Source organism: Camelina sativa, chromosome 6 (genome assembly GCF_000633955.1).
Source record: "Camelina sativa cultivar DH55 chromosome 6, Cs, whole genome shotgun sequence".
NCBI lineage: Eukaryota > Viridiplantae > Streptophyta > Magnoliopsida > Brassicales > Brassicaceae > Camelina > Camelina sativa.
In genome coordinates, this window is record NC_025690.1 from 4,573,363 (window position 1) to 4,600,361 (window position 26,999).

A 26,999-nucleotide genomic window follows, 5' to 3' on the forward strand; every position below is an offset into this window, starting at 1 on the left:
GGCTCTACGCGCCCCCCCCCCCCCTCTTTGTTTAGATTTCGTCCTTGTTCTCTCTTTTCTAGTTTATGGTGGTTATTTTTGGAGGCTCTTCTTGTCGAATCGGATCGGATTTTGGAGGCTCTTCTTGTTCTCTCTTTCGCCGGTGACCGATGTCTCTCGATGGGTTTGAGTTCTCTCTGCTTTGCTGCTTAGTCTTTGTTTTTATCTCTGCTCCCGTGCGTGTCTTTTTCCAGTTATCTGGTTGGTATCAGCTACGTTCCAGCAGATCCGCAAGGTTGAGCTTCTGTGTCGACGGCTTAGTTTTAGATCCTGTGTGAAGAGGAAGCAGATTGAAGGAGGGAAGTCATTGGTTGTGAGTTGCTGTTGTGGTCAGAGATGTGTCCCGTTTCTCTTAGCGGGTTTGTCTAGGTTGTGGTTTAGTTTGGGCGGTGACACTCGAAGTTGGTGGCTTTGCAGTGGCGGACTCGTTTCACTTCTTCTGGTAGGGTATTGTATTTAAATCGTCTCTCTTCCTTGGATTTTGTTTGTGGTTTTGGTATCTGTGTGGCTTCAACCGATGGTTTCAGGTTGCAAAGAGAAGTTAGTGGTTTGTGTCTTCTCTCAAATTCACCTTCTCTGTTGGTTTGTACCCAATCCTTAGTTCTTCTGCTCTATTAGGTCTCCTGGCTAGTCAGTGTTTGCGCTATATGCTAGGTTTATTTCCTTCTGCTTGTCATCTGCATGGTATTTTGTTGCTAGCCATCTACTAGCTCTTTGAGCTCTAGGCTTAGTAGTGGAATCGTCTTTCAGCTGTTCTCTTGCGAGGAGGTCACCAGTTTTGATTCTATAGATGGTTATAGCTGGGTCGACGAGCGTCTGCGTGTAAGAGCTGTTAGGCTTCTTTGGCTTGTCTCAGGTCGAATCTCAAGGAATTCTTCTTTGTCCTTAGTTTGGCTCGCTTTCTCTCGACTGGTTTTGTGTGACTGGATGGTTGTGGCTTCTGTTTCTCTGATGTCGTTCGAGCTTGCTTTCGTTCATGCCGGTGCTGATGATGGTTTGTCGACGGTGTGCTATCATGGTTTATAGCACTTCCGGTCTTATCGGTACTCTCCGGCTCTTACAGGTTCTATGGGAAGGCTTAGTGAGTTTCTTTCTGGTTCAGTAGGGCAGTTTTAGTACTTAGGTTTTCGTTTTTTTCTTAGTGACTTGTGTTTCTAGGTTGTTAGTCTTTCTATCTATGTTTCCGGAAGTGTGTAACTTGCCGACTTAGATCTCTGGAAGTGTGTATCTCCCTTTAAGATGTTTACCAAAGTACCAAAAAGTCATTAATTGTAATTCCATGTCCCTCTCTCACCAGTCACACAGTCTAGTTAAAAAATCAGGGAGAGAGGTTTGAAAATGTCTTCCGTCCAAAATCGTGTCCCATGGAAACTTTTGAATATTCTTTTTTTTTTCACTGAGTATATATTGATTAGAAGATTAGGTGTTACAAACAGGGAACTGGCTTATGGAAAGCCTTCACCTGACCAGGGACTCGAAAACTAGAAAGGATTTTCTAGTCGCAGTAGATACATGTCATAGACCATGATCTTTACAAAAAACAAAAAAATTCCTGTCTAAGGGTTAGCGGATTAATTAGAGAATGGATTCTCTCAATGAAAATACAAATATGCTAACCAGGAAGGAAGACCCGCTGTTACATAAGAGTGAAGTCTATTATCTTCAGTTACACTTCTGGCAATGAAAAAAGCTCCTTGATTCTCTGCCCTCAAAGCCCCAACAAAAAAACCATTCCCCTACTAGGTTTAAACACAATACCAATTGAGAGGAATGGAACCTAAAAGATAGCCACGCCTTTGGCCTGTTAACTGCACTTACCAATACCGAATCCTCCAATGCAAAAAGGACCTTACTGATTTTGTGGCTTATCATACTTTCGATTGCCCAAATCGCACTAATGAGAGAAGCCTCCTGTTTGGATTTGATCTTGGAGAAAGGTCTTCTACTGTGAAGGATTACCATTCCAGAAGCATTCTGTAGAATCTAAGAAGCTCCAACTATCTCAGTTCTTCTTGACCAGGAGACTCCAATACTACATTTCAACCAATCGTCAGATGGAGGATCCCAGAGAATCAAGGTCGTCGATGGGGAGGGGGATACAGTAGGCATACTTGAAGAGAGGGGAAGGGTATCTCCTGAATCTTCCACCCTTTGCGCATCAAACCAAACATCAACATCAACTTTGATCTTTTTCACCGTCTCTAACGGAGAGAAACTCTTTCCTTCAAAGAACAATGAATTCCTGTTCTTCCAGATCCTCCATAAGATCCAAGGAAAACTTCTTCTGATCTCTATGGGCCATAGAATGCTATCCCTATTGATTAAGAGGTGGTGAATGTGGGAAAAAACAGAGCCTTCACCCGGATTAAAGTTTGGTGTAGGGTAGTCTGAAAGAGCCCATATCTGACGAGCCAAAGAGAAAGAGAAAAGTACATGAGAGATCGATTCTCCGGCCAAGCCACACGTAGAACAAACCACATCAAACTTTAACCCCCTGCGAGAGAGCAGATCGCCTACTGAAAGAGCTTCACTCAATAATTTCCATAGGAACACTTTAATCTTTGGCTCAGTCTGGAGTTTCCCAACTTGATCTTTGAGGCCATTGATAGATGGTCAAGCTGAAACTTCCCTTATGAGAGGAGCTTTTGCAATTTGAGAAGCCAACCAGTAACCTGATTTCACTGAGTAATCACCACTTTTGTTGTGTTTCCACGCCCAGAAGTCGTTCATTGAAACCACCGGTTTATTTGCTCTTATCTTTTGGACATCATCTGGAAAGAACAGCTCATCCAGCTTGTCAATAATCCAATCCCTTTTATCAAAGTCTATCAAGTCACTGACTTTGAGATTGATATTGATTAGGTCGTTTTTAATCAAAGGAGCTCTCGAGGTCCCGTCAACCAACCAGGGATCACACCAAACACTTAAGCTAGCTCCATTTCCAACTCTTGTGATTAACCCTTTGAATAACAATTCTCTTCCATGGAGTAAGCTTCTCCAACCAAAGGAGGGTCTATTACCCAGAGGGGCAAACTGAAGGTCCTCTCTAGGGAAATAACGGCTTTTCATGAGACGAGAAAACAGACCGTCGGGCTCCTGGATAATTCTCCATGCCTGCTTTGCTAAGAGAGCTTGGTTAAAGGTACCAATATCTCTAAAGCCCATACCTCCCAAGTTTTTGGGAAGACATAATCTATCCCAGCTTTGCCAATGAATCTTCCTGACATGTTCATTAGAACTCCACCAGAAATCAGCTAAAGCACTTGATAGGTTTGCACAAGTCTTTTTTGGAAGCTTAAAACAAGACATGGCAAAAACTGGCATCGCCATTGCAACTGTCTTAATCATAACCTCCTTTCCTCCTTGCGATAAAGTTCTCGAATACCAGCCTGAGAGTTTGTTTTTCACTCTATCTTTTAAGTAGTTGAGCATCTCAATTTTGGACCCACTAAAACACTCAGGGAGACCTAGATAGGAGCCTGCACCACCTTGATTAGAAATTCCCAGGCTACTTTGGATACCGCCTTTGATCAGCAGAGGAACCTTTTTCCCAAAGGTTATTGAGGATTTGGTGACATTGATAACCTGACCGGAGACTTTCCCATAAGCCGATAAAATCTTCTTTAGGAACTCAGCTTCCTCCAGGGTTGCTTACAGGTGATGGATTATAGGGCCATTATCCGAGAACTGAACTCCTGTAATCTTCTTGTCCAAATCCTAAAGAAGAACTTTTGAATATTCTTTCTTCTATTTTCTTTAATTTGCTTTAAATATTTCGTTATTATCATAACATATTTCTGGCAATGATTGTCTACGTTGAAGTAAAGTTTAGAGTGAAGAGCGTATTGCATGTATATTGTTAGTATGTATGAAGATGAATTATTAACCTACGTACTACGTACTACCTTGTAAGTTTTTTTTTCTTTAATGTGTTAGCATTTTCTGTCGTTTAGGTAAATTTTTTATTCTGTCATCTTATTATAGTAAATACTCTGGGGTTTTATAATGAGACTAGATAAGGTCCGCGTAATAACGCAGATAAAAATTAAAATTAATTAGAATAATTAAATAGTAATATACATGTTTTTAGAATTTATCTTGTAACATTTTAATATTGAATATAAACCTCTCATATTTCATTTTAATACTCTCTCAGTTCCATTATATAAGAATTTTAAGGCTTACTTTTGCTCTATTTTATAATATTTTCTCCACTTTCTACGTACAATTTCTATTAATATAACTATTTGAACTATGCAGTATATTTTTTTATTGGTTGAAATTTTTTAAATGACATAATATTTATTGTTTATTAATCTTTGTGTTTTTATCTTAAAACTTTTATATGACTGGAAGTACCATTTAAATATCTATACCATCATAATAAACCATATTTTAAGTTTTTTTATACATTTCATCTTAATGCATATAATTAAATATTTTATTTCAGACACAATTAATTCATTATATCAAACCTGTATCTTAGTAAGAATCATAAATACAAATAAAAATTAACAAAATACAATTCACAACAAAAACTGAATCAATATTATTTAAGATGTATTTGTTATGTTGTTATCTCAAAAGTACTAATTTTAGCTCATGTCATAATCAATTTTAAATGAGTGAAATTTATAAAATAAAAACATATATAAAAACATAGAGACATTCTCATCAAATAACTTAAGATTCATTCCTATAAATTATAATTTATTTCGAATTATCTTATGTTTTAACATATGCATTACAAAAATACATGTGTTGAAATTATAAAATCAAATGTAAAAAAATATTACTAATATTCCTAAGAGAATTTGTTAGAAATACCCTTTTTGGTATACCCCTTTTAAAAAATACTTTTTTTTTGAACATTTTTATTTTTACACTCTTTTACACAATTACAATGTGTTAAATTAATTTTTAGAATTTTTTTAGGTTTGGATTCTCTCTTTTACATTTAGGATATATTTTTGGGGGCATAAAATTTAGTATTTGGAATTTAGGATCTAGAATTTAGTTGTTTTATACATAGAAAAGACGTATTTTTGAAAATAGACAACATGATAGGGTATTTATTAAAAGTCACATAGGAAAAGTGATAGTTTTGAAAATCACCCTATTTTTAAATGATTTTTTTAAAGATGATACATATTAATATTTGCAAAAAAAAAATAAACTTAAATAAATTTCATCGTTAGACATTCAGTTTAGTAATCACATTACTTTCTATTTTATCGTAAACCCATAATTGACTTCTTCATGGATTAGAGTTAAAATTTTAATAAAAAATAATATGAGCATTGTATGAGATAATATGTATTTTGGTTAGTATTTTAAATTTAACAATAAAAATAATCAGTAAAAAATATCAGTAAATACCCTTTTTGATATACCCCTTTTCAAAAATACTTTTTTTGAACATTTTTATTTTTACACTCTTTTACACAATTACAACATGTTAAATTCATTTTTGGAATTTTTTTAGGTTTGGATTCTCTCTTTTAAATTTAGGATATAGTTTTGGAGGATTAAAATTTAGTATTTGGAATTTATGGCCTAGAATTTAGTTGTATTATACATAGAAAAGACGTATTTTTGAAAATAGACAAGATGATAGGTATTTGTTAAAAGTGACATAGGAAAAGTGATATTTTTGAAAATCACCCTATTTTAAATGAATTTTTTAAAGATGATACATATTAATATTTGAAAAAAAAAATAAACATAAATAAATTTCATCGTTAGACATTCAGTTTAGTAATCACATTACTGTCTATTTCATCGTAAACCCATAATTCACTTCTTCATGGATTAGAGTTAAAATTTTAATAAAAAATAATATGAACATTGTATGAGATAATATGTATTTTGGATAGTATTTTAAATTTAACAATAAAAATAATCAGTAAAAAAATCAGTTAACATCCACAAAATTTTTGGAAATCCAAAAATATCCTAGATATTATTCTTCTATATGTCATAATTTTATAAGTAATACTTTTGTCAGTTCTCATTAACTAACCAAAATATATTTCCCACAAACTCAAATTTTCTATTATTTTTAGGTTTTTCATTTTACTACATGCATTAAAATCTTTAAGATAAAACATGTAAAACTATAGTAATACACATCATGTATTGAAATTTTTTTCTTTTTAAGTTTATATTACACGATAAATACAATTAATATCTGACTAAAATTATGTTAATAACTTATGTTATTCTTTTTAACTTTGTTATTCATTATTTATTGATTAATATACATGCTTAATAAATTAAGTTGTTGATTACATATGTCAAATTTTATCAAGAACACACGTATAATATAATTAATTAGCAAACAGTGGAAATATATTGATTTTGTTAGTTTTCCTTTTTGATTTAGAAAATAATTTGTTTAAAATATAAACATGTAAAATTCTGTAGATATAATTAAGTTGTCCTACTACGTTTATAAAAAAAAAAAAATTGACATGTGCCAACATCTGAATGATACAATTGAAACGTGTTACGATCTCGTTAATTAGTAATTTTGTCATCAAACTTTATATAATAAGATTAGGGTTTTGTGTTAAAGAAGAAACATTTCATTATGTATAGTTTATACATTGTCTAAATTAATGGGCTCATCCAATAATATAAATATCGTCACCCTCACTAATTTAATGTTGAATCAATGATGAGAAAACCATTATTTGGAATAATATTTGTTGATTTTAGTTTGTGGATTTTGCCATTTTTTAGGTTACAAAAATTCGATCTAACATATGTTTTATTCGTTTTGGTTTGTTTAGTCGGTTTCATTTGTCCTTACAGTTTAGTATTTGGTTTAAAGTGCATGCTGTAGCAAAAAAGAATTGAAAATATATATTATTATTTTTTACAGGCAAATTCAACAAACTATTCAAAAAATGGTATTTTCATATGATTTTTTGTTTTTAATAGCACAAAAATCCCTTTGATGTTTCTTTTTAAACATACCTAACCTATACGACTAGTTGATTGACTCGGTCGGCAAAGACCACTCTTGCTGTATATAATGAATCACAAATTTTTTGTACATGACTTAATGCCGAAACAGTTTTGTCTAAATCAATGCCCATTTGTCTCATCTAATAATCAAAGTCCCGAATGTTATAATGTCGTTCAATCGACAACTTCTCTTACCTTACTTCTTCGTTTTTCTTGTCCTCTCCAACTTCGTATCCGCTACAACAACACCCAAAGAAGAAGGTATGTGTTAAAGAATCAAAGACACAAAACCTTAAAGCTAGAACAAAGAATCTTTCCTATATTAATGTTTAGAAACTCTTCTCAAAACTAAACACAAGCTTTTCTATCCTTCTTATGATCATACATCCTTTTTATGATCTCTATTTATATTGTTCAAGAGTTCTTTTTCTAAAACATGCTAACTTCCTTTTTAGTTTAGGATTACAACTTTTCCTTTTCCTAACTAGATTCCTAATTCCTTTTAGGATATCTATTCTAGAACTTTCTAGAAGCTTATCCAACATGTGTGTGAGATATAAAGTTTCTGTTGGTGCGTGCCTTGTATAAAATTTAGTTCTCTTGTGATTTTAATTTCGCAGTGGATGCGTTAAGAGGTGTAGCGGAGAAGTTGCAAGTGCGTTTGGATTTCGAAGTGGATCCATGCGGCGTTAGTGCATCTGTAAGGGGGATGAATGGTATACGATTCACAGAAAGTGTTACTTGTAACTGCTCCTCCGTCGTTTGCCACATCACCAGCATGTGCGTTCGTTTATTCTTCTCTTTTTTTTTTTTCCCTTTACATCATCTTATAGTTCCATATCAACATGGTCATAAAATTTAGTGATATTTTTTCCAACTTAATCCTTACCAATTTTCTATGTGTTTCCTTTGACTATTCGTGTTGTAGAAATTTGGTAGGAAATTTCTTAACATTTTCTCACGGTATTTTTTTTTTTGGGTTTGTTTTTGTTTTGATACGTTTTTCAAACTTAATTGGAAAAATAGTACATACACTATTCAAAATTTGAGAAATAGTCAATGGACCCATTTGTGAGATACACAATTTGTGAAATAGAAATATGAGAGGAAAATGGTTAATTACAAAAGGGTACTCGTTTTTTTGCATGAAAGAATTTTTTTTTTTTTTTCTTTTGCTTTTGCAATTACACACCCTCATATCTTGTTATATTCAAATATTTGGTAACATAATTTTTTTTCTTAAAGTTTTTTCAGACAAAAAAAATATTTATAATTTTCTTCTACATTTTGACATCCATTTTGTTTGATGATTTTATTTCATAATGTTCAATATTTTTTACAAATTTTGTATCCGTACATCTTATTTAATTGTACAGATGTTTGTAGACATTATTAAGTATACAGATGTTTGTACACATTATCAAGTGTACATATGTAATTTGTTTAAGATGTACATTTAATAATGTGTACAAACATATGTACACTTAATAAGGTGTAAAAACATATGTACACTTAAAATAGTATACAGATATATAATATATTTAAAAATATTAAACAAAATTCATATCAAATTGTGAAGAAAAAATATAGATTTTTTTGTATCTAAGAAGTTTTTTAAAAAGAAATTTATATTAACAATTATTTGAAAAAAAAAAAGAGAAAAGATGAGTAATGGTATGAGATGTAATTAAGGGTGTAGAAATAGCTGAATAGTGGTCAATATTGTTTCTTCCAATTGTAAATAGTATATGTACTAGTTTTACAATTATGTTTGAAAAATATACTAAAACACCAAATAGCTATTTTTTTCCCTATCAAATTTTTTTAGAGAAAATTATCATTTATGCCATGAATACTGGCATACTTAATTAAGAATGCCAGTTTTACTCAAACTTTTTCCCGGGTGCCACAACTTTTTCTTGAATTGACTAATTTGTCCCCAAAAATACTGAACAAAAAAATAAATAATTAATATTATTTTTTGTTATCTCTCTCTGAAATTCTCATTTCTCTCACATTCGATTATTCATCTTCTTCCATCTCTCTCTTCTTTCCTCCCTAGAAACCTCTATATCCCTTCTTCCATTTCCAATTAATTTTAGTCGCTTCATCTAATGGAGAAAAAATAGAACCAACCTTCGGGGTTGATGAACAAATCTTTTTGTTCATTCTGGAGATGCTCCCATCAAGGCTGAGAATGATATTTCTCAATTTTGAGATTTTTTTGTTTGTTTCCTTTTCCATACAATTTTAATGGATTAGATCTGACATTTGACATGATATTTGTTTTTCGATGGACTAGATCTGGTAGATCAGATTCGAAGGAACAGATCTGGGTGGACTAAACCCTTTAAATGTTGTAAGAGATGCTCATGTTGTCGTCAAAGATGTTTCCGTCGAGATTGGAGATGAGATTCATCTGTTATCTTTGGAGACCAAATTAGGTATTAATTGATGGACAAGATCTAGAGGACATTAATGTATCATTCACATAACTTATCCATCATCCCTTTGTCAAAAATTGACTAACTCTCATTTTATTGTCCATTTTGCATATCTCCCAACCATCATTAGCCACAAGTGTTGAAGAGGATTCAAGGATGCGACTTCCGAATGAAAACATGAAAGACCTAACTAGGTACTAACTGATGGACTAGATCTAAAATGTTGTCCATCTTCTAATCAGTATACTAACTTTGTAACAGCCTGTTTGTCTTAAATTATAGCATGGTTTTTTTTTTTGTATTCATCTCTTTAGTGTCTCTTATGTTCGATGGACATGTGTTATTTTGTTCGATGGACCTGTTTTTATAAACCAAATTGTGGACAAGCATCATAAGCATAATAAAGAGTGGACAAAAGTATAGACTTAGCACAATTAGTGGACAAACATCTTCACATGTTTATCATTGTTATAAATCATCTTGTATACAACCAACATGTTGTCTGCCATAATAGTGGACCAAATTTTCAAAAAAAAAAAAAAAAAGACTTGTCCACAATACAATATGGACAAGAAGCAAACAATGTGGACATAAAAGATTTGTCTACTAAATCATCTTCTAAAAAATAGAGCAACACGTTCACATTTTCTTCATTACCTACAATAAAATGTTATACAATAATTTTTTTTCTACAGATCCAATTTTGTAAAGAGAACAATTAATACTTGTTTGGACAGCTGTAAAAATGTCACATTCTATGTCAGCTGATTTAAATTCTCCACATGCACATTTCTGAGTTAAAAAACCAGGGTTAATTTAGTCTTCTTACATCTCCCCCTCACTTGAAAATTGGCATTTCTCGCAAGGAATAAAAAAGTGGCATTTTTGCCAAGTTTTTTGAGGAAAATGGCATTTCTAGCCAAAATCTTTTTTTTTTTTTATCGATTTCTAGCTAATTCATAATTACTTTAAAACGTGGGTTAAAGTAGAATTTTGTTATCTACCAAATTATTCGTAAGAAAGTTCATAATAATAGTATGCCTCTATAATTTGGAGACCAACTTGAAATGTTTCTTTTACCTTTTATCATGATGAAAACAGAGTTCTCAGGGAACAAAACCTTAAGGGATCGAGGGAGTATTGTCTAATATAACCATTTAATACAGTCCCACATAATTTTTAAAATTTTCAATGATGGGAAGTTTTTTTAGTCAAGTGGTTACAACACCACCTCTGCGACCGATCCCACCGAAGTTCGATTCCACTATGTCACGTTATACCGCTTAGTAGGGACTGGCTATGAATCGGGCCTTGTCGATTATATGTTGACAAAAAACAAAAAAAAATCAATGATAAATGGAAATTAGGCCGGAATATGATTTGTGACAACATTTTCATTTTGTTGGATGAAAAGGATTTTGTTTCTTATAACAATATTGGCCAGGCTGGATTGTGGAGAATCACTATCCATGAAGATGGAGGTATATCAAAGGCACTTCAAACGTTTGGACCGAGAAAAATAAAATTTAATTATACAGAGGTAAAGTGAGTCGTAAAAAAAACAAGCAATGAAAAAATGGTACATCAATACTCCATAGTATAAAATTTATAAAAGTTAAAATTTTTATTTATGAAATCATTCACAAAACATAAAAAGTTGAGGCAAGTTAATTCAAGAGTGATAGAGAGATAATGTTTAGTATGTTTAGTATTTGGTGTTTAGGGTTTAGAGTTTAGTTATTTTGTATATATATAAGGATATTATTGAAAATGGATTACGAGAGAAGGTATTTCTTTTAAAATTATTTGTTGTTAAGTATTACTTTTAGATTATGAAAGTAAAATTAATATATAGAACAACATTAAATTATCTATCAAAGTAATTATATAGTAAGGTCTTACAATTTTCTTTTTAGACTATTTATCAATTTTTTTCCAAAAAAAAAACAAAAGTGTATATAAATATAATTTATCTTAATTACTTAATGAAAGTACCAAATTAAATTGATTTTGCGGTAGCTTAAACAATGGTCCTATTATTATAGTAACATATTTTTTAAATATTTTCAACAATACTGTGTACGTTAACTTTTTTTCTCTATCTCAAAATGACCCTTTTAGGAAGCATCATATAACAAATATATATTAAATATTGTAGCTAAACTGTAATATTATAAAAATTAATTTTCAATATATGTTACTACATGTACATTTCATATATAATTGAATATAAATTTTATTCTTTATTTCAAATTAATAATGAATACATAATCCATGCAGTGGGCTACTTTTTAATATGTTTATATAGAGAGGAGATGACAATGATAAACCTAATTATCCTAGTTTCCGAATATACACAAATACATACTAATGGGATAGTTATTAGAAATATATTCTAACTAATTCTAGATACTTCTACACTTTGATCTCGTTCCTCAGTAATGTTTCAGTTTACTCAAAATCTGGCAATCTCTGATTCCATTTTTTTTTTCTAAAATTTCCGGAACATTTGGTTTTATTAGTTCCTTGGAATACAACCAAATCTCAGGGAAATTACCTCCAGAGCTCGGGAATCTACCGAACATTCAAAGACTGTAAGATTGATAAATAGTATTTCTCTTATTTTTATAAATATGCACTTAATTTTTATCCAAAAAATTACCTTTTAATTGATCTAATAAAATCTTAACCCGTTTTGATCTAATAAAAAATTTGATCCAATTTTGACATGTTTTTAAAGTAATACACAACACCTTTTTGAATTTAAGATGAGCAATCAAAATATTTTAAAATTTTAAAAACTCAAAATAACTTATATATATATATATATATATTTGCATCATCTAATATATATATATATATATATATATATGTATATATATTAACCCCAAGACTTTCCTAATTGGATTTGGTTTATTTAGCTTGAGTTCATCTATATAATATGTGATCGTTAATTGTTGAGATTTAATATATATATATATATATATTTGGTCCAAGAAATGGATAAATTAATAGATATATAAATTACTAATAATTACTAATATAAATTATATAAATTAATAATTATATAAATTAATGTGAATATAAATTACTAATAATTAAGACATATACAGTAATAGATATATTACATGTTATTAGAAGTATTAGAAGGGCAAATGTCAAATGGTAATTAAGAGAGTAAAACCTCGCATAATCTTGATTACAGACGTATTAGTGACAACCAGTTCATTGGTACTATACCAGATTTCATCCAGAAATGGACAGGACTTGAGAGACTGTAAGCAACCTTTACAGCATGATGAGATTCTTCCACTTCTTGTTACTTATAAAAGATTGAAATTATGTTTGCTTTGCTTCATCAATCAGTGTCATTCAAGCAAGTGGTTTAAATGGACCGATTCCTAGTGCCATTGGTCTTCTGGGAACCTTAACAGACTTGTAAATACACAAACTTTATGTGTTGGGATTCATTATTTTGCCTCTCAATCTGTTCAATAATATATATTTCTAACTCTTTTCCACATTTGAAATTTTGTAGGAGAATCAGTGACTTGAGCGGACCTGAATCTCCATATCCCCCTCTACAAAATATGACATCCTTAAAGAGATTGTGAGCTCGAGCCTAAGACTAAACGAATTTGGTATTGGTTTCTTTTCACCTTTATTTAGCTAACTACCATTTTGTGTACGTTGCAGGATTCTTAGGAACTGCAACCTTACAGGGGGCTTACCTGCGTATATTGGAAGCAGAACCTTAAAGCATTTGTAAGTAATCTTTTTTTTTTTTGTTTTTCCCTTCCTTTTTCGGCAAGCATAAAATCGAATTATTGAAGAAAATGAATTTAAGCTGACTTTGTGAGACTCATTTTTCAGAGATATTAGCTTTAACAAACTTAGTGGACCAATCCCGGACGCATATACTGCTCTTTCAGATATCGATTACATGTATCCATGCTCTCTCCTCTTATTTCCTCTGTTTCACTAAAAGCTTTCAGTGGAGTAATGAATTTTTTTTTTTGCGACCTTGCAGATACTTTACAAGTAACAAGTTAAATGGAATAGTACCAAGTTGGATCACAGACAAAGGAGACACGATGTGAGTTATTTCCACCTAAATTTATATATACAACACAGTTTCTTTGTACGTAGTGTGACATTACAACCTGAGAAGTAATGTTTTATTTGGTTATTGTATCTTTTATGGCAGTGATCTTAGTTACAATAACTTCTCCAAAGATATTACAACCGAGAAATGTCAACATATATCCGTGTAGGAAGAACAATAAACATTTTAACTTCTCATGCTTTCAAATTAGCTATAATGCTTATGATTTCTAGGTTTTTTTTCTTTTTCCAGGAATATGTTTTCAAGCACAAGCCCTTTAGCGGCAAATAACTCGTAAGTCTTTCTTTTTTTCCTTATATCTTTTTTAAAGCTTTGTATCTATCTAACAGTCACACTATATGTTACAGCTCAACTGTTTCGTGTCTGACCACCTGTCCTAAAAGTAAGCCTTTGAAGCTATATATATATACATTACAAATTAAAACCATATCGAATGCTTATCTGGGTATCTACAAATAATTTGTTCTTATATAGCTTTCGACGGCCTTCATATAAATAAACTGTGGTGGTAATGAAATAACAATCAATGGGACTACGTATGACGGTGACACATGGGATCAACTCGGTTTCTATGATAGTAGAAACGGGTGGGTTTCTAGCAACACAGAAAACTTCTTGAACGATGATTGTGTGAATAGTGGAAACACCGTATGGGAAAAATCATCAGAGCTTGAGATAACAAATTCTTACTTAGATTCTTGGCTTTATACACAAGCGCGGCTCTCGGCCATCTCCCTCACATATCACGCGTTTTGTCTTCGAGAGGGATCATATACGGTTAATCTTCACTTCGCTGAAATTATGTTTAGTGAAAGCAGTTTGGGAAAACGATTCTTTGACATATACGTTCAGGTAATTTTTTGACTAAACGTGTTTCTTGACTGTCAGAAAATAATTGTGTAGCCTGAATCAAGTGGTTGGTGTGTGCTATATACTATAATTTCCAGGGTAAACTTGAGTCTTGAGGTGAAAGATTTCAATATTGTTGATGAGGCAAAAGGTGTTGGAAGAGCTGTGGTTAAGAAATTTCCGGTAGTGGTTACAAATGGCAAACTGGAGATAAGATTGCAGTGGGCTGGAAGGAACTCAAGCTATTCCTATGGGAGGTGTATATGGTTCTCTAATATCAGCAGTATCTGTAGATCCAACTGGTGGCAATGGAGGATGCTCTGTTGGTACAGTGGTTGGTATTGTAATCGCTTCAACAGTGTTTCTGGTGCTTTTAGTCGGCGGTATATTATGGTTGAGAGGTTGCTTAAGATCCAAGAGTAACATGGAAAAAGGTACTTAAAAAAAACACTTAATTAAAACTGTTTTTTAATATTCCAATTCATTTTGAGTTCTTGTCTCTTCGTTTCTACCTTAACTTAATTGTGTTTCTTCACCTCAGATTTTAAGAACTTTGATTACCAGATTAGTTCGTTCTCGTTGAGGCAAATCAAAGTTGCCACGGATAACTTTGATCATGCAAACAAGATTGGAGAAGGCGGTTTCGGTCCTGTACACAAGGTTAGCATCATACTGTGATATGACATTGCTAATTTGAGAGAAGGGGAGATGAATGATACACTGATATATATGAATTTTAATGCTTGTCCATTGTATGAATACAGGGGATGTTAGCTGATGAAACCGTTATCGCAGTGAAGCAGCTATCATCGAAATCAAACCAAGGGAATCGAGAGTTCTTGAACGAGATTGCTATGATTTCCGCTTTGCAGCATCCTCATTTGATTAAACTTTATGGATGTTGTGTAGAAGGTAATCAGCTTCTGCTAATTTACGAGTACTTAGAAAACAACAGCCTCGCGCGAGCTCTTTTTGGTTAGTCAACCCTTTTATACACCTAGCTGATTATTATAGCTAAAAACGTCTAATTTCTTGCCTTTTTAGTCCAATCCAAATTATTGTTTTGCTCTCTAACGCCCGCAAACCAATTTCTGGAATTTTGGTTAGGGTGTCGATCGACACCACATTTGGTGTCGGTCGACACCGTTTGCTGACGGTTCGATTGGTTCGATTTTAATCGTCCGATTTGCGTGGTTGGTTTAAGAGAAGCCCTAAACTCGAGTTTAAAAGGGGAACTCGACTTATTTCGTCCTTTTAGCCCTTTTTGGACAGAGAAGCAGAGAGAAGAAGGAGAAAACGTTTTTTAGAGAGATTTGAGAGATCCTTTGTTGTTCTTGAGATATCTATTGCTGTGGAGTGAAGATCTTATGTTAGGAACGAAGGAGAAGGCTTCTAAGTGTTGGATTCGTCGTTGTTGAGTGAGAATCTTCCTGCAAAAGAGGTGAGTGTTTGACCATGGCTGATCTAAGCCTGAGATCTCTTTTGTTTTGGCTGTTTCTTTGTGTTTGTGGTGTTTTTCTTGTGTGGGTTGGTTGTTTTCATGTTCCCATAGGTTCCTGAGAAGTTTGGAAGAGTTTGGGAGGGTTTGGAAGCGGTTTGGAACGGAGGTTCGTCATTCGGCTTCGTGCAGATCGATTCTGCGAAGGTGGTGTCGATCGACATCATGTTGGTTGAGTGGTTGTCGACACCGACCTAGTGTCGGTCGACACTAGTGACGCGTTAGCGTCGGTCGACACCAGACTTAACCGAGTCTTGTTTTCCTGGTTTGTTGTGTTGTTTGTGTTTTGGTTGTTGGCTTTAATAATAGAATCTCAGTTGCTTGTGTGTATAGCCCAGTAGATGGGAGGATGGCCTCACTGAGTGTTTATTAAATACTCATGCATCTCAATTTGTGTTTGCGGTGCAGGTAAAGGAAAGTGTGAACGTGGAATCAAAGCGATGAGGAGGAGGATGATCTAAGGTCTCATTTGTGTGTTGTTGGTTATTTATGGTTATGTGTTGGAACCTTGGTTAGAGTTATGATAGGTTGTTGGATAGAATGGTTAGGAATATTATTGTATTAAGGATATATTGGTTTGGTATTTTTTGTACGTTTCTGCTGTGTAAGATGGTTAAGGCTGGTTTAAATGATGTTTTGTGGTTTGGGTTTATTTAATTAAGTAGTATGGGATGCTTAATTATATATATAGTATTTTTTTTAAAAACAGGTCGGGTCGTTTCAATTTGGTATCAGAGCGTATACGGTTCTATGATGGTCATGTGGATGTTGTGGAGCGGTTTAGGGATTTAATTGGTTGAATTGATCTCTATGTTTTTTGATACTTGATGTTGGGTGATGAAATTGATTATGAGTAGTTAGTCAATTTGCTTGTTGTATGGAGTTCTAGCATCATCCTCTTCGAGCCTTCAATGAAATTCCACGGTAAGATGTGTGTGTGCTATGTGTGTGGTTTTAAATTATGTGCTTAGCCTTCTGTTCTGTCAGTGCAGAGAGAGATGGTTAGAGAGGGTGTTGTTGCTGGTCGCGGTCAAGGGCGCGGACGTGGTCATGGTAGGGATAGAGTTCCAGTTGTTAGTGAGATTGCGGACCAGAGTGTGACAGCAGAGGGTGTTGGCGAGTCACAGGGTGTCCGGGGGGATTCCATGAGTGTGGCCGGAGGGGGCGGTGTTGATGCCCCAGTAGCCGGTGATGTTAGGGCCCCAGGTGTGGGAGTCCCAGTGGGTGGAGTCCCGGGTGTCGACCTTGCGGGTTTGCTGGCACAGTTGTTAGAGCGGTTGCCACCAGTGGCACCGGCTTGGGCTCAGGTAGTGCCACCAGTGGTGGCAGAGGAGCGGCAGCCAGTGGCTGCGGAAGTGCGGGTTCATTCTCATTATGTCAGTATGCTGAGGGAGATGAACAACATCGGTACTGAGCGGTTTTCGGGTGGTACTGATCCTATTGTTGCAGATGCATGGAGGACCAGAGTGGAACGTAACTTTCAGTCTCTCAGATATCCTAAGAATTTTTGGGTGGACATAGGGGTCCACCACTTGATTGGCGATGCTTAGTTGTGGTGGAGATTAGTGGCTCCTAGGAGAGTGCAGAGGGAGATGTCTTGGGCTGACTTCGTCGAGGAGTTCAACCGCAAGTATTTTCCTAGAGAGGCATTGGACCGATTGGAGGTACAGTTTCTACAGTTATCTCAGGGGACTCGGTCGGTGCGGGAGCTGGACTAGGAGTTTAGTCGGCTTCTAATATATGGTGGTCGGGCGATGGAGTCTGAGGTGGCTCAGATTAGGAGGTTCATGAGGGTGATTCGTGAGGACTTGAGGGTCCACTGCAGAGGGAGGAGTTATGCTACAAGGGCGGAGCTAGTGGAGACTGCAGCTGAGATAGAGGATGACTTGAGGGGGAAGACTGTGGTGGTGAGCCCTACAGTTCAGACAGAGGAGACAATGTAGCCGAGCGTTCCGAGCAAGGGTAACAAGTCAGAACAAAGGCATAAGAGGAAGCGGGAGGAGACGTCGGTGACAAACCAAGGTGGTCAGAGATGCTACGGGTGCGGGAGCATGGATCACAGGTTGGCAAGCTGCCCCAAGAGAAGCGGGACACAAGAGAACATTCGAGTGTGCTTTTATTGCAAGGAGGTGGGACATATCATGCCACATTGTCAAAGGTTGCAGCGGTTGACAGTGAGAGGGGTGCAGCCGAGGGAGGGGACGGGCGCCAATCCCGGAGTTTAGTTTCTTTCTGTTTTCATTGGTTTTGTTAAGCTTTTGCGTTTTGGAATTGTAGACGTTTGTTGCATTTGAGAATTTAATAAGATGATTAGTTCTTATGAAATTTTGATGCGTAATGGATGAATGATTATGTGATTTGTAAATGGAGAGAAATTCCTGATATAGAAGTTTCTATAAGTGGAAAGTTTCCAAAAGAGGAAATTCTAAAAATGGAAAGTTTTAGGGGAGATAGAAGTTGCCATTTTTAGCGGTTGCGAGCCTTGGAGGGGCTTGTGTGGCCTTTTTGGCGGGCTGTTTAGCCAATTGTGTGGCCGATGTGCTTACTGGTGTTGTTGAAGAGGATTTCATAAGATGATTAGTTCCTATGGAATCTTGAGGTATAATGGGTTGAAGGATTATTCGATTTCTATAAATGGAAAGTTTCCATGAATAGAAAGTTTCTAAAAATGTGAAGTTCTATGAATAATTAGGACTTGTCTATTTTTGGAAAGGGGATGTGAAACACCGGAGTTGCGGCTTGCAAAACATTTGATGCGGTGAATCAGAATATACGAACGTATGATACTTGTTTGTTTTATTACGCTCGTATTGATGATTTGCTCTGGATAATTGCCAAGCGGAAAAGGTTATTTATGGAGATTGCAGTTGCAAACAAATAAAACGTTCTATGAATAGTTAGAACTTGTCTGTTTTTGAAAAGGGCGTGTGTAAACACCCGAATGGTTAAGATGTGTTAGAGTTGGCCTGATTAGTGGTCATGATGGTGTTGATATTCCAGTGAGGGAATATGGGGGTTGGTAGGACATTGTGATGTTTTACACAAACCACAGAAGGTGGTTCCGGTCAGGAGATGCTTATAGACATTAGGAATTCTTTGCTCATGAGGAGATGATTTAGTTCTCCTGGGGGAGATGATTAGTTCTCCGGAGGAGATGATTAGTTCTCTTGAGGGGATGATTAGTTTCCCTAGTGCACCGCAGGCTTGACGGGTTGCGACCCTGAGAGCGGCAGAGGAGATGATTAGTTCTCCTAGGGGATGATTAGTTCCCCGGAGGGGATGAGTAGTTCCCCTGGTACCGAGATCTCGAGGGTGATGATCCGAGAGTGAGACGGTATGGCTCTAGGACGACGGTCTGAGAGTGCAGGAGGTGTAGTTCGAAGGTTGCGACCTGAGAACGTATGAGTGAGAGAGCAAACAATGTCTAGGATGTGGGTATGAGCATAGTGGCTGGATGTAGACCTTGGAGGGCGGGATTGATCTCGTCTTTTTTGCGTTGTGATGACTAGTGGAGTCAGGGCTGTGTGGACCGTTGAGTCACGTGGATGTGCAGACTGTTGCGACAGTTGCACATAAAACTTTGGGCTGACAGTGTTCAGTCCGGTTGGATATTGTGCAGGCCATGGTGACGGTTGCACGGGGGTTCTTGGTGGAAGGATGATGTTGCGGGATTCGAAGACGAATCCTTATTGGTGGGGGAGAATTGTAACGCCCGCGAACCAATTTCTGGAATTTTGGTTAGGGTGTCGATCGACACCGTTTGCTGACGGTTTGATTGGTTCGATTTTAATCGTCCGGTTTGCGCGGTTGGTTTAAGAGAAGCCCTAAACTCGAGTTTAAAAGGGGAACTCGACTTATTTCGTCCTATTAGCCCTTTTTGGACAGAGAAGCAGAGAGAAGAAGGAGAAAATGTTTTTGAGAGAGATTTGTGAGATCCTTTGTTGTTCTTGAGATATCTATTGCTGTGGAGTGAAGATCTTGTGTTAGGAACAAAGGAGAAGGCTTCTAAGTGTTGGATTCGTCGTTGTTGAGTGAGAATCTTCCTGCAAAAGAGGTGAGTGCTTGACCATGGCTGATCTAAGCCTGAGATCTCTGTTGTTTTGGCTGTTTCTTTGTGTTTGTGGTGTTTTGCTTGTGTGGGTTGGTTGTTTTCATGTTCTCATAGGTTCCTGAGAAGTTTGGAAGAGTTTGGGAGGGTTTGGAAGCAGTTTGGAACGGAGGTTCGTCATTCGGCTTCGTGCAGATCGTTTCTGCGAAGGTGGTGTCGATGGACACCAGTTGGTGTCGGTCGGAACCATGTTGGTTGAGTGTTGGTCTACACCAGTGACGCGTTAGCGTCGGTCGACACCGCGTTAGTGTCGGTCGACACCGACTTAGTGTCGGTCGACACCGACTTAGTGTCGGTCGACACCAGACTTAACCGAGTCTTGTTTTCCTGGTTTGTTGTGTCGTTTGTATTTTGGTTGTTGGCTTTAATAATAGAATCTCAGTTGCTTGTGTGTATAGCCCAGTAGATGGGAGGATGGCCTCACTGAGTGTTTGTTAAATACTCATGCATCTCAATTTGTGTTTGCGGTGCAGGTAAAGGCAATTGTGAACGTGGAATCAAGGCGATGAGGAGGAGGATGATCTAGGGTCTCATTTGTGTGTTGTTGGTTATTTATGGTTATGTGTTGGAACCTTGGTTAGAGTTATGATAGGTTGTTGGATAGAATGGTTAGGAATGTTATTGTATTAAGGATATGTTGGTTTGGTATTGTTTGTACGTTTCCGCTGTGTAAGATGGTTATGGCTGGTTTAAATGATGTTTTGTTGTTTGGATTGATTTATTTAAGTAGTATGGGATGCTTAATTATATATATAGTATTTAAAAAAAAAACAGGTCGGGTCGTTTCAAAGCTTGTCCAGTGGGAAGTTTGTTAAAGGGTGGGGACCAAGGTTCGAGGAACACCTGGCGCACCAATAACCTACTGGTGGATTTGGTTGAATAGTTCCATTTCACGGTGAGGGGTTAGGATCGATGCCCTGCAGGGCCAGCTTCGGGCCTATGGAGGCAAGCTAGCGGTGGGCTAGTGGGGTCAACGGGACGGGTTGTCACCAGTAGTTTATTGGTGCGCCAGGTGTTCCTCGAACCCTGGTCCCCACTCTTTAACAACCTTCCTACAGGACAAGCTATCACCAATTGAGGGGTTAGGATCGATGCCCTATACGGCCAGCTTGGGGTCCGTTGGGGCGGCTAGCGGTGGACTAATGGAGTCCGCGGATGGTCCGTTGGGAGGCTAGCAGTGAGGCTAGTAGGGTCCACGGAACGGGTTGTCATATGCTCAAACAGCAATGTTTTTGTAAATTCATCAAATTTAAAGGTCCTGAAGAGACTCAGATACAACTAAACTGGCCAAAGGCAGATGATATGCATGGGAATAGCGAGAGGACTAGCTTATCTCCACGAGGAATCAAGACTCAAGATTGTACATAGAGATATCAAAGCCACTAATGTCTTGCTAGACAAGGAACTAAAGCCGACGTCTATAGTTTCGGTGTTGTGGCTCTGGAAATCGTTCATGGAAAGAGCAACAGAAGCCCTCAATACAAGGACGATATCTTCTACCTTCTTGACTGGGTATATATCATTATTTTACCACTAAAACCCCAAATACTTAAACGCTAAACCTAACTCATATAGTAGATCTGAATCTCATTGTCTTCCACACGTACATGTTCTACGGAAGCAAAACAAACTGCTGGAAGTTGTAGATCCTAAGCTAGGAACAGATTACAACATGCAAGAAGCAATGATGATGATTCAGATCGGGATCCTCTGCACCAGTCCAGCTCCGGGGGATAGACCGTCGATGTCTACGGTGGTGACTATGCTCGAAGGGCATTCGACGGTGAATGTTGAGAAGCTTCTAGAAGCTTCGTTTAACAAAGAAAGCGAAAAGGACAAAGAGAGCGTGAAAGCGATGAAGAGACATTTCGCGACTATAGGTGAAGAAGAGATAACGAGTAGGACTGATCGGGCTATCTTCGACGTTATTTATCCTGTTCAGCTTGATTGTGTTGAGTAATGTCTATTTTGTATTCAAACCAAGTAAGGAAATCAGAGAAACTAAACTGTAGATGGAATCATCAGTCTACTTAAGCTAATGGAGTTGTTATGTTAGTGGTTTAAGTTGCTTGTAAAACTAGGCTACAATCTAGTACTAAGCAAAGCCTAGTGGGAGTAGTTTCATAGTAAAATTCAGAGAGTGCTTACTTGCTCTATATAAAACTATGTATGTGTGATGTTCTTTGAAATTCTGACGGAAATTAATGTACTAGTTTCATCATCTCATTTCTCTCTAAAATACGTAAGATCATTATGCTTGACAAACAACGGTTCATATCCTCTGGCCAGAGCGCAATGGTCGCAGGCATGGTCAGGCTCCGACACCGGCGGCCAGTCTAATCACTATGCTTGACAAACAAGTGTGGAATCAACTATTGGCTATCTCTCCAATGGGGGACAGCCGATATGAGGGTGGTCTTCAGTTTTGGTTTGCTTCAAGGGATATAGGCTGAATATGTAATAGTTTCTCTTTTAAAAAAATTTCAAACTCTTTTTGCACTTGATGTAAAAAACTATTTTTTTCTTTAAGTTTAATTTAACATTATATTAAAAAAAAAAAAAAAAGAAGATCATTTTATAGGCATTAATAGTACAATTTAATTATCAACCAATACATATAAGATTGATATATTTAAATTTGGTTTTCGCAATTTTTAGAATGTCAATATATTTCAACCAATATTCTAAACCTATATTTTTCCCCACCAAGAATATTTTATTAATATACTTTCAAATGTTGAAAATAATATACAAATTGAAATTTATTCTTGTAGTCAAACTTTCTTTATGGGTTAAACAGAGGTATAAACTTCCAAAAATATTCTTATAGTCAAACATTCTTTCTTCACCTATATCTTCTACTATATACTGCCGACGAAAAAAAAAAACAATCTTCTATATATACAAAATCTAATACATTCCGAAAAAAAAAAAAGATCTTCACTACATATATACATTTCCAAACCCACAAAACAATTATTTCTTTGTCAATCTTCTCAAAAATGAAACTAATTCAAACTGAATTGATGTTTTTTTTGTTAATCCTCATCTCGGCTTTAGTATTCCAACAATCGAAAGCTCAGCATAATTATTGTTCGAGAACCAACATAGACCAGATACCGGGATGTTTCCATGCGTTGCAATTAGCATACAAGAAAGATTACAGTCAGCTAACAAGGGATTGTTGTAGAGCAGTGTTCTCACTTCCTACTAGTTGCGTCGTGCTTATCTATCCTGGCAAAACTTATCCTATTACTACCTTCAGATTTATTTGTGTTTATAAGGATGATGATATTCCACCATCAAGTTTATAATTCTTGTGTATCTCTTATTAATGATATAATAAAGAAATGAACAAGTTTTATTTTCTTAATAATTTCTAAATTATATGGTAAACTCCTTTCACTTGTTCTCACTCGACATGTTTGTGGTCTCATATTTATCTTGTTCCTTATGCTTTAAAAGGATATCAGTTTATAAGATATGTAAGCATCTCTCATTTGTTGGGATTTAATTATTAAATTTAATTTCGAAAAACACCCGTAGTAAATTATATAAAAGATAAATCAAGTGATTATATTTAAATTATTATTTTTCGTTTAACATTTTCTAATTAATAATTATCCATAAACCTTTTTTTTGTCGAAATAATCCATGAACTAAAGAGTATGTTTTGGCTTAGAATCGTATTTCATATGTTAACCATACAAAGGATAAATCCTGAAACTACAGTATCGTAAATTAATCATATATATACCTTCGAAATATAGATATTTATATAGATATTCGACCCGTATAATCTTTCTACACCCAAGAGCAGGCCTTGATATATCTAAATATTTGTTTTTCTACCGTAGGCAATGTCATATTCAAATTTGAATCCATTAAACTTGCGAGGGCACTAACTTCTCGTTTGCATGAGTGTGTGTGGAACACAAAAACAATTGTACTGTTTTTTTTTTTTTTTGGTAACAAAAACAATTGTACTGTTCTCAAAACAAAACATACGTATCAATGTTTTGTTTACTTATTTCAGTTTGTGGAAGCACTAGTTATGTCTTAACGTTTATGAATAAAACATTGTTATGTACCCTATACTATTCTCAAAACAAAAATACGTACCAACTGTACAACACCGGGAAATATTTACATCTTATATAGTAATGAATTTGTCAGCGCGAGAAAATATTTATCTAAATTTTGATTTGCTAGAAACAAAATAAGAATTAAATTTTTGTTTGATTTACTCTGTACATTTTATAATCTTAAATATTTTATTATTTAGTTTTATATATATTAGCATTTTGATCCATAATCGATACCACTATTTTGGTTTCGGTAATATATCAGAGTTCTTGTATTATATATACATAAATTCCAAAAAAAAACTTAACAAAACTTGTATTGACCCGTGATCCAATATGACAAATTGGAGCGATCGAGTTTAAAAGTCATGATTTAACTTTATAATTTTTTTTAGTTGTATATACTATATTGAATAAAATTTGATATTTTAGTTGTGCAATTATGCAATTAAATATCTTAACATAATATTTAATATATTAAGAAAATAATTATACATGATGTCTACAAATAAATATTAACATATCTAGAAAGAAATATGTGTAAATGATATCAGATTTCAAATTATTTGTTTATTGCTATTATAGAAAAAGTTTTTTTTTAAAAAAAAAAATCTAACAGATTAAAATATGATTAAATTTATTTTCAAGTTTTGAAGTTTAAAATTATTAAATTTTTATTGAATTTTCAAGTGTGAGTAAATGTATTTTCAAGTTTCATTGGGTTTAAATGCTATTAATTTAAAGGGCAGTTGTCATAAATACCACTAAAATATGTTTTTATTCCAAAAATGCCACAATTTAGTTTTTCTCAAAAATACCACTAAAATGTACTTTTTCCATATTTAAACTGAAGTTCTAATACTAAAAACTAATTCATAACTTCTAAATACTAAATCCTACCCCTAAAAACTATCCCCTAAAACTAAATGTGTCAACCCAAACTTAAAAAAAAAAATCTACATCTTTTTTGTGTTTGTGGTAATTTTGGGGAAAAAAAGTTTTGTGGTATTTTTGGAAAAAAACTAAAATGTGGTATTTTTTGAAAAAAAAAAACTTTAGTGGTATTTAAAGGAATTTCTCTAATTTAATTTTTCTCAACATTTCTCAAATAATATCATCACAAACCAAACATGTATTTCCAATTTAGAAAAAGTTGCTTTCAAACATTTCAAATTTATTTCGAAATTAAATTAAGTACCCAGATATTATGAAATTAAATTTATAAAATTAAATTCGATTTTGTTTATAAAAAAAAATTTGCATACACAATGCGAATATAGTTTTTTAGATATATACCTCTGTCTGGCCATATGAACTTACGTATAAAATCTTCGGCTTATAAAAATCCTCCCAGGCAATCTTAGCTTTGGACGACTTTACACATGAACAAAGAAATGCAGAGCATATTCTATCAATTTCCCGTTTACATTCACGAGGGAGCCTGAATGCAGATAACCAAAATTACAAATACTCCATATAATCGAGGTGATCAAGTTTATACGGCCCACATAGAAGAGAAGCCATGCTGTCCATGATCTGACTCTTTTCTTTATTTGTTCAAGAAGAAGAAGTAGAAACGCAAAAGAGATACGTTTTTTTACAAGAGGGAGACCTAAATACCTTACCGGAAGAATACCCACCTCAAACGGGAAATGATTCTCAGTGGGCTGATAGGATGATTCTGATATTTCTGCTAAGTAAACGTGGATTTCTCCATACTTAATTTGAGACCAGAGTGCTTCGAAAACTCATCAAAGACCTCCACAATACCTTCAACTGACCGCAACTTTCCATCACAGAATATCATTAAATCATCAGCAAAACTAAGATGAGTTAAGCTCATGTTCTCACATCGCGGGTGGTACCCAAACTTTCTCAGGTCAGCAGCTTTATCTACCATCTGGAACAATACATCCATACAAATGACAAAGAGATAGGACAACAAAGAGTATCCATGCCGCAAACCTCTAGAGAAAATAGTCTGCTAATTCATCATTCACTTGGACTGAAAAAGAAGTCGTGGTAACACAAAGCATGATCAAGTGAACAAACTTCAGCGGGAACTGCATGTTTGTCAAAACATTTTTGAGGAAAGACCATTATACCAAATCAAAAGCTTTAGAGATGTTAATTTTTATAGCACAACGACATGATATGGAGTCCTTATGATAGTCTTTTACTAGCTCCGTGGCAAGCAGCAGGTTCTCTATCGACATACGGTTTTTCATTAAAACTGATTGAATTTCTGCAATAAGCTAAGGCATTCAAATATATCAACAAACATTCTTGTTGATTAGTCCTTTAGAAATGTCACATTCAAACTACAACCACACATGGTGTAAAAAAAACCACAACATCACAATTTTCTAATTAACATATCCGAAATATATCGCTTTAACATTTTTTTGGCTAAAATAAATTGATTTTTACACATTTTCTTATTATTCAAAGGATATCCACCTAACACATTGATATATTTATATCTTTTTTTTTTGTTAAATCAATTTATTTTTGTTTAATAATTAGAAAAAACCACTTAAGCAAACTTCAATTTGTGTGTATCAATTAAATTTGAAATTAACAAAGGGAAATTTTTTTCTCTCCCAACCAAAGAAAGTGATGTCCACCTAAGCCAAAAGAAGAACCATTTAACTCTATCCAAAAGTATTAACGCTGCAAACTTTGAATCTTTCATCTCTATTCCTCCTAAGATTCTGCGAGGATTGTGAATTTTGTTCTGAGGGGTTTGCATTAGGATGATACAATATGAGGGTTTTCCATTAGCACACAGTATGTAGTTTTGTATATCTACAACTTTGAATCTGTCATCTCTTATTGTGGATGTACAGAACTTATGATGCTTTGATGCTAGAACCAC

At 34.9% G+C, this 26,999-nt stretch overlaps 2 protein-coding genes, 2 long non-coding RNA genes and 1 pseudogene across 4 annotated transcripts; all 5 read left to right on the forward strand.

Annotated features, from left to right (window-relative positions):
- LOC109125194 overlaps positions 1 to 15,522 on the forward strand; it is a 51,104-nt pseudogene extending 35,582 nt beyond the window's left edge.
- LOC104790400 (probable leucine-rich repeat receptor-like serine/threonine-protein kinase At3g14840) lies at positions 7,131 to 9,836 on the forward strand. Its single transcript, XM_010516149.2, has 4 exons — positions 7,131 to 7,272; positions 7,632 to 7,791; positions 9,314 to 9,455; positions 9,586 to 9,836. The coding sequence occupies exons 1-3, from the start codon at positions 7,179 to 7,181 to the stop codon at positions 9,354 to 9,356; spliced, it is 297 nt and encodes a 98-aa protein (XP_010514451.1). The 5' UTR covers positions 7,131 to 7,178; the 3' UTR covers positions 9,357 to 9,455; positions 9,586 to 9,836.
- LOC104790399 lies at positions 12,661 to 13,028 on the forward strand. The gene is made up of 3 exons (XR_768684.2): positions 12,661 to 12,732; positions 12,822 to 12,893; positions 12,994 to 13,028. It is a non-coding gene; the product is annotated as an uncharacterized LOC104790399 (long non-coding RNA).
- Positions 13,480 to 13,948, forward strand: LOC104698691. The gene is made up of 4 exons (XR_002038596.1): positions 13,480 to 13,551; positions 13,663 to 13,725; positions 13,813 to 13,854; positions 13,929 to 13,948. It is a non-coding gene; the product is annotated as an uncharacterized LOC104698691 (long non-coding RNA).
- On the forward strand, positions 23,039 to 23,350 carry LOC104698692. Its single transcript, XM_010414101.1, has one exon. It carries the CDS (start codon positions 23,039 to 23,041, stop codon positions 23,348 to 23,350), a length of 312 nt encoding a protein of 103 aa, XP_010412403.1.